General features: G+C 36.3%; 1 protein-coding gene across 1 annotated transcript; it reads left to right on the top strand.

Moving 5' to 3' along the window:
* Window positions 1-942: 942 nt before the first annotated feature.
* On the top strand, window positions 943-7,068 carry LOC145690406 (uncharacterized). The gene is made up of 2 exons (XM_081765252.1): window positions 943-1,157; window positions 4,365-7,068. Exon 2 carries the CDS (start codon window positions 4,777-4,779, stop codon window positions 5,485-5,487), a length of 711 nt encoding a protein of 236 aa, XP_081621378.1. The 5' UTR covers window positions 943-1,157; window positions 4,365-4,776; the 3' UTR covers window positions 5,488-7,068.
* The last annotated feature ends 2,028 nt before the right edge of the window (window positions 7,069-9,096 follow it).

Here is a 9,096-nt window from a genome sequence, read left to right on the forward strand (position 1 = left end):
ATGGTTCTAGTGATCTTCTGTTACTATATAGCATCAAGAGATATATATCATTGGAAATCTTAAGAAACATAAATTCGAATGAGGTAACACTTTTACTAACGAAGCTCAATGTGTGGAAAAAACACAAAACCCAAAATTTTGGGACTAAACGTGATTTTTACATAAATTATTTAAAATTTAGAACACTGATAATTATCGTATGTTAACGAAACTTCAGCACCATTTTTTACTACAATATTTATTAGTTTACTTTAAAAATGGCGTACATTTTTCCAATAGAGTAAGCTTTTATGACACATAGTCTTACACAAGTAAATATAGCACAAAAATTATTTATTGAAGTATTAGAAACTAGCAGAAATTGGTAGTCTCCTTTGCATGGGAAAAACGTAATTCACATACTAAAATATCTCTCAACTAGAATAGTCATTTGAATGTAATTTTGTTTCTAAATGTTTTCTTTAAAACTAGAATGCAATTTTTCTACTAGTATTGTTCAATTCAAACTTAATGTTTACATTAGACGTCAGTATGAAATTCAAGAACGTTTTTGTAATTTGCCAATTCAGACTTATTTTAATTAGAAATCAATGAGATTATCATTGTTATCTCGTTCACCTCCATCGTCTTCATCAATTGCTTGTGCATTGATACAATCAATTAAAATTCCTCGAGTGTAACATCCTGTATAATGTTTATGTTGCATAATGGCGGTGATAATACGTAGTTCACAGTGGAAAAAGAAAAAATAATCTAGGAAATGTAGAATTATAGGTTAGTCGTCCTTGTAAAGATCAGTTGCCTTTTAAATGCTGAAATGCAATTTCAGCATTCTTTCATTCAGTTGAAGCATAATGAATCACCTGTTTGAAAAACAGAGAAAAGGAAATATTTATATCACAATGAAAAGTGTTTTTATCTATCTGAATGCTTGTCTTCGTGTTTCCCCCATTGAGATAATATATAGACCTAGAGGTGCCCTAATGCGAGATCTTTGATGGTATCGAACTCGCAAAAATCGAATCGATCCGCCATATTGTGAAGGGAATAATAGATAATGATAATGTATATTTGGGTTATGTGTTGATTATCTGTGTTTGAAGAGAAATTTATGCCGAATGAATAAACTTTCTTTGGAATTTCATAATATTTCAAAGGTAAGTTATTTTCTTTCCTGTAAGGTTTAAATAAATAATAAAAAGCGATTGTGTACTTGTAATAATATTGGGTGAATAGGCATATGCATTGCATTTATACTGTCAAAAAGCTCGTAAAGACTACTACCTAGAGAATTGTCAAACTCTTATTAAGTTTGCTTATTTATTAAATTGTATGTTTATGAGTTGTTGGTAATTTTGCCAAAATTATAGAACCTACAAGTGTTCTGTGACACCTTGGCAAGGAAACTGTATGGTTGTGGAGGGAGTAGGCCTACTTTGCCTATGTTAAAAATTGCTAATGATGTCAATTACTGAATAAAATAATCCTCACTCAGTGTTAAAAGCAGCAATAGACATATCTCTCATACAAGTCGCGCGTTATTTATCGTTATTCTGTACAAAAAAAGTTATTTGTAAATGGGTTCACGTTCACTTTAGCAGACGGTTCTACCAAATTTTTACACATATCTTACATTTTCAGTATAGGTTGGAGCTTTGTATTTCTTTTAGCGGAGTACACTGAATTAGGAGCTCCATTACTAATTGTAAATTGACTTCAGGAGGGCTCTGTATAGGTAAAGTGTGGACATATGGCATAAAAACTGGGCAAGGTTCTAGAATACAGGCCCCCCTCCCATTTAGCTGCAATAAAGACAGAAATCAACGTACGCTGTGGGGCTCTAACCCGCCTGCACTCGCTGGCGCTCGCTCGGCAATACTCTGTGAATTAGAATTTAGACTTTGGTATAGAAAGGAACCAACCTTGCTACTAACCTATATGGAGGACCTGTGTTCTAAAACCCTCCCTTTGTGCCATTTAGTGGCCACCTAGCACAAGTTAGGGCTATTGTTTAAGCTTCGGGGAGCAGCTTTTTCACCTACTTTTTTTCGATATTTTATTCCGATTCGGTCTCATTCCGGTCGTTGTATGGTTTCATACCTTAAATTAGGATCCATAGCATATGTAGTAGTAGTAGTAGTAACAGGTGAGAAGGCCCGCAGGGGTTCGTTATGTTCTGTTCTCGACATGAAATGCGCAATCACTATCACTTACCTTTATAGTTGGAACAGTTCCCATACTGCCTACATAAAATTCTGTACGATACTGTTTTGACTACTTGAACACCATTATCAACTCATGTCTCCTGTAAATAGAAGTCTGTTGTATTTTGAAATTCTTGGCCCCCCAATGCTAAACATTTACCGAAGTTCGTGTTTTATGCACTGCAGTTTTTAGGGAATGTTCTAGAACACAGGTCCCCCATAAAGATTAGTACCTAGGTTGGTTGCTTTCTGTACCAAAGTTTAAATTTTAATTCACAGAGTATTGTCGAGCGATCGCCAGGGAGTGCATGCGGGTTAGAGCCCCGCCGGGCACGTTTTCTGTCTTTATTACAGCTAAATGGGAGGGGGACCTATGTTGTAGAACCTTGCCGCCATGCAACCGAGTCTGAGCAGAAGCGCAGCAAGGGGGCCCGAGAGGCAGCGAGAGGGTGCTTCCGTAGGGAGCAGGCGCGTATGCGACAGAGGGTATACGCATAAGTGGAAGAGGACACTTACACATACAATACTTTCACTATAACTAAAAATTCATTTCAATATGCTGTGCACTTCCAGTAATTACTTATATTCACACTTGCATTCCCTCACGAAAAATGTTTCACCTATCAATTTTCTATTTAGTAGAACCGTCTGCTTGAATAAACCCTATAATACTATTTCATGTACAGTATTATATATATATGTTTGTATTGGTGGTATTTTTTAGTTAAAAGTCAAGGCGTTACAATTATCTTCAAAAATAATAATTTTTGATTTAGTGTTGTAAAGCGTAGAACGGATAACGTAAAGGGTTGTTGCATTTGGTATTGTTCAAAATCTACGGTAATTTTTAGGCACTTGTTCCAAGTTTGCCTTCCACAGATTTTCTTGACTTCCACTTTTCTTTCATCTGCACCATTTGAGGGATTAAACTGAGTTAAATACCTCAAGAGCAGAGCGCTGAAAAATATGACAAGTAATACAATATATGGCAGTGGCGTACATAACTAGTCCATCATATGTGTACCATTAGTAAGTGTAGTATTTTCTAAAATGTAAAGGACCAAAAAGTTACTTATTGGCAAGTTTCGCAGGGTTGTTGTGAAGTTGACGCACTTCTCACATACAGCATTGCCTATGGTTTCGTATTACAAATTAGAGAGCTCGCAAACTGGGGGTCCGCACCATTATTTATACGTATAAACAATAGTGGGGGTTAAACACGTCTTACTCCGACTACTCTCACCCACTACACGCTTATAAGACATTTGAGGTCCTTCACACTTCGACAGAGTTGACAGTGTAAATCATAATAATGTAGCAATTTTTTAACTGTGTTGGAATATTTTTTCTTGAAGAACACTGGCAACACTAGCAACACTAGTCGATCTTAACGCCACTACTTTCTATTAAGCGAAAGAGTAGGGCATCGTAGCTCAGTGGTAGGGCACTCTTAAAGGTAGGGTGCCTAGTTCAAACCATGTCCAATTCAAACTTGAGCTTTTAGTGGACAACAAGGTGCTCTCAGGTTTCCTCGGGTTCTGCAGTTTCCTCCCGCATTCTCATTTCACCAATTCTTTCATCACTTATTTATCGTTATTCTGTACAAAAAAAGTTATTTGTAAATGGGTTCACGTTCACTTTAGCAGACGGTTCTACCAAATTTTTACACATATCTTACATTTTCAGTATAGGTTGGAGCTTTGTATTTCTTTTAGCGGAGTACACTGCAGTTTCCTCCCGCATTCTCATTTCACCAATTCTTTCATCACTCATTCACATCCTCAGAAAAAGCACCAGGTTTTTCCGGGTTGGACCCTTTAAAACTCACCTGGATTTTTGATATTTTGGTTAGTATATTATTGATACAACTAAGCTGACCTCATTGAAAGTGATTTTTACTAGATTTTAGAAAAATACATGAGTAAATAAAGCTGCATTTTCGAAAAAAAAAAAGTGCTCGTAAAATATCCGTAATTGAACGCACAAAGTATCGGAAGTGAACTTCCAACAATAAAACCATTTATTTTACAAAACATAAATTTAATTTGGAAATTTCTCAAAATATCGTGGCACTTCTATAGACGTAATTATAATTTTTATGTATTGATTTATTTCTTTAAAAAATATCAACACTCAGTGATTTTTGTTTCATTGTTTCAGGCAACAAAAAAAGTGGAAATCTCCAAACGTCCGATGTGTAGATTTTGAAGATTAGAGCATTCAGAGTGAGATTATTCAATCAAGCAAGTTAATTCCCAGACAAGTCGACAATCGTAATATGGTGTTGGAGTCGTGTAACACAACTCTACCTGTCTTAAAGCAGCCTTCCCATGGTGTTTCTAATGTTGATACGCAGTCACTTGACCCTTCTTGCAGTGGAACGGAATTAACACCACGAAAAAAACTTTTGAAAAGGAAGTTGTTTGAAACAGAAACCAAATGTATGGAATCAAGAAAAAAGATTAAAGCATTGCACTTGAAGAAAAAACGTCTTAGAGAAAAATGTGCAAGTATTCAGAATATTGTGCAAAATCTTAGAGAGAAGTGTGTGATAACATAAGTTACTTTAGAAATGTTAAAATCAGTACCTCTCAGTGTTGAAGGTACTGCAGTGATGAAGTCGCTCTTGAGTCCGTCGGGTAACAAAAAATTTGATCCGGCTCTCCGAAATTTTGCGTTAACACTTGACTTCTATTCCCCAGCTGCATATGCGTATGTTCGTAAAACATTTAACTGTGTGTTACCGCACCCACGGACTTTAAGAAAATGGTACTCTTCAGTGAGTGGAAATCCTGGACTATGTGAAGAAGCCTTCAATGCAATGAAAGAAAAGGTGCAAATAGCAAAACAACAGAACAAATGCATTCAAGTGTCATTAGTTGTAGATGATATGGCAATAAAACAACATGTCGAATTTGCTGGAGAAGAATTGTCGGGTTACGTAGATTGCGGTACTGGAGTGAGTGATGAAAGTATGCCAGAAGCAAAAAACCCTGCGGTCTATATGGTTGTGGCTTTGAACGATTCGTGGAAAATTCCTTGTGCATATTACTTCATAGATTTTTTGAATGGAAGTGAACCTGCAAATATTACGCGTAAATGCGTCAACAGATTGTATGAAATAGAAGCTGAAGTTCAAGCATTAACATTTGATGGAGCTTCGTCAAATTTCAGTGGTGCTCATGAAAGTAATGAAGCACTAACTGTTATCCTTGTCATGTATGTACTGATAGAAGTAACGATAGCTATGCATTGTAAGTCCTTTATTTTCTTGCTGATATAATATATTATAGGATGTTTGTGCTACTCACGAAATCACAGAAAAAAGAGTTTGTCCTTCACGTATATACCAATAGAAATGCTGGTACCAGCATATATACCAATGATGATAGCTATGCATTGTATATTAGGGATGGCCAGAACCGGTTCCTAATGGAACCAGTTTTCGGGTCTGAACGGATCCGGTTTTTCGGATCCAGGTCTAGAACCGGTTCTTCGGATCCAGGTCTGGAACCGGTTCCGCTGGAACCGAAACTTTGTGACCATCCCTACGCTAAACCCGAGCAGGCTGTGAACAGTGTGCTAGATGAAATAGTGGAAGGGACAGGCAGGCGCCCAGGCGGTAACTAGCAAACTCATTGGTTAAACACGCAAACTGGCAAACTCATTTGGCTAAACACCCACTGGTGGACCAACATTTTTTTTGGGGGGGCACAAGCGGGTCTGGGCGGGGAAGGCACAAGCGCATGGTCCTCTTTGTATTTTTTTTTTTTTGAAGGGGAACTGTGCCTCCTTTACGGGTCTTTGGGGGATTTCGGATCCAAGTCTAGAACCGGATCCTAAGATCCGGTTCTGGAACCGGGTTTTTGGATGCAGGTCTGGAACGGTTCCTAAGATCAGGTTCTGGAACCGGGTTTTCGGATCCAGGTCTGAAACCGGTTCTGAAAACCGGATCTCCGAGAACCAGTTCCGCCGGAACCGGAACTTTGTGGCCATCCCTATTGTATATTCCTTATTTTTTGCTGATATATGAATGCATTGTTTATTGAATGATCTGATTCAATTTCTTATGGTTTTCGAAATGATATTGCTAGTGTAAATTTTTCATTAACTGGTGACCTTGACATGTAGAATTCAAGAAAGGTTAATCAAGAATTTATTCTGGATTGTTAATATTACAAGGACTGACAATTTGTATACTTATTATTAAGCTATTTTCAGTTATTTTTTTCTTTAAATTCATAGATCTTATGAAGCGTAGGTCAATCTTATGTAAAATAAAAATCAAATCTGATAGAAAGGAAGTGGGTAAAGATTTTTTTAAGCCTATTGACTGTCATGAAAACCGAAAGTGTTCATGAAAGCAAATATGTCGTATAAATTCAAAGTTCAAGTATTAAAGGGTAAACCTATGTAACTTCTTAGGGCTCGAATTTTGTAAAATATGTTCATAGTATGCATCTGCATCACAAAATGAACCTACTGACCAAACGTAATGATTCTAGCTATGGTAGTTTTCGCTGCGCGTTGATCAGTGCGTAAATCCCCCAGGTACCCTTTGAGGCTTTGTAAAATCCGTTCTTAATACGTCTGTACATTATAAAAGGAACCTAATGCCCAAATTTCATGGTTCTAAGCATCAGTGGTTTTCTCTGCTTGTTGATCAGTGTGTAAATTCTGTCCACCCCTCCTTATTTATCTCCTTAGAGTTCGATTTTTGCAAAATCCGGTTTCAGTACGCCTCTACATTATAAAATGAACATACTGTTCACATTTCATGCTTCTAGCTTAAGTGCTTTTTGCTGGGGGTTGATCATTGAGTGAATGTGTTAACGAATCTGTATTTCGCTTTTATATGTTTAGATGTATATGGGTTATTGAACGCTTCATACAAAAATTGGTGTAAAGCATTAGAAAACGTCTAAATTGACAAAAGAGAGAAAAAATGCTTTATTTGTGGAGTTCTTTCTGTGACTTTCTACATCATACACAGATGCAATATTTAAAGCTTTAACTTCACATTTATGACATTTACTTGCTTTCATGAATGCTCATTAATAATGACTTTAATAGGCGAAAAAGACCGATCTTTACGCATCCCCCTTTAAAGTGGAGAATATGTGACAAGTATAAGACATTATATGCTGTTCTAAGAGCGACGACATTTCTGTATTTCTTGTATTTCTGAAGCATTGTGTATATATAAATGTACTTAAACCTAAATGAACAACTTAATGAATATAACTATTATGAAAAGTAAATTATGTATTCGTTTATTGACGTATATGAATTACTTCTATGAACCAAGTTCATGGAAATACATTTGCCAATTTGGCTTCATTCTAGTCGTTTTGATAGAAACAAAATGTAATTACAATGAATGAATTGCTATGACAGTATTTAGGCAGTAGTGAGTGTAATAACTGAAATGAACGAAAAATTTGCGCCGCTTTGCCACTAATATAGTTCTGCTCATGAAAATGCTATGGAATGCATAACGTACTGTAATAGTGTACAGATATTGCAGAATCATGTATGGTACTCAATTCAGATTACTGCATTGTGTGTGAAAATAAGCATTGATTGCCAGCGGGTAAATCCTGGGTTTGTTATTCAAATATGTGAAAGTAACATTCAGTTTTCTAAGAGTAGTCCTCATGGTTACTAGGGACCTAATTCCTGTCTTCACACTTAATTATTATGTCATTATGTTGGGATTGGGCTTCGTAGTGTTTGTAAAGTTAAAAAGGCTGAAGTTGTCTCCGTAAGTTCCTTTTCTAAGACAATCTAATACAAGGTAGGAAATTTCAATAAAGGAAGGAGGGTATTACCTCATAGCGAGAGTATGATTTTTGCCTACGAAATTCTTAAAATAGCAACGAATTGAGATAAAGGTTACCTGCGACGGATGTAAAAGTGCGATTATTTCTCATTTCTTAGTTTATATATATATATATATATCCCGGATCGGAAAATAACCACCTTTGCTCGCTTTGCATACAGACTCAGGATACTCTATTTCTTTTTTTCACACTGAATCCGAGTGTCCATGATTTTCTCTGAAGTGAGATGGCCTCACTATATTACGCGCCTCTCGGTAAAGTAATTCTTCCAGTAAGTAGTCCATGCATTCAGTCCTCAAAACTTTCCATATTTAGCACGGGGGCGCATAATATTGCATGCTTATGCATTTAATGTTCAAAACTTACTACGTATTAGGGCAGATTTTACAGCGTATAATGTTCTGTACAATAGCTCTCTACGTGAAATGTTTTATTTATTCAGCATTTCAATCGTTTATTTATGGAACAACGTTAACTCCAGAGACCACATTTAGGTGATTTTTCAATTAAATGGAATGAACCGTCTTCGGGAGAATATTCAGGCACGTTCATATAGAAACCTATCTTTTATTTATGAAAGAACGTAACTACATTTTTGTCAGAAAGTTAGTTATGAGTTTCAGATCATTATCCTGGTAAAAAAAAAATTGATTTTTTTTAAATTATTTTTCTCTCCCGAAAAAGCTTTGTCTCTGGAGTTTTTGTTTCATAAACTAACGATTCGAACACAAAATCAGAGGACTGAATTAATTAAAAACACATTAAGGAGCTGTTGTGCACAATATTAAACGCTGTGAGTTTGCTTTGAAAAAAAAGACAGTTATGAACATTAAACGCAGAAACATGCAATAATATACCCCGTCTGCGAGATTTTTTTTTTTTTTTATATGAACTACTTAGGAGAGGAATTACTGCACCGAGACGCTCCTACCTTATTTAGTTTCTCAGATTTAAAGGAAGGTCCACACTGCAAGTGAGTCACCCTTCTGCTCACAAGAGTTTGGACATCGCTTGATTTGCTGTGGAACGGATTTTCCATATCCTTCCCA

Source organism: Thermobia domestica, chromosome 7, assembly GCF_964235325.1.
Source record: "Thermobia domestica chromosome 7, izTheDome1.hap1.1, whole genome shotgun sequence".
Classification (NCBI taxonomy): Eukaryota; Metazoa; Arthropoda; class Insecta; order Zygentoma; family Lepismatidae; genus Thermobia; species Thermobia domestica.

Bases quoted from the DNA above. Each gene is read 5' to 3' on its own strand.
- LOC145690406 (XM_081765252.1), top strand. From the start codon at position 4,777: ATGTTAAAATCAGTACCTCTCAGTGTTGAAGGTACTGCAGTGATGAAG.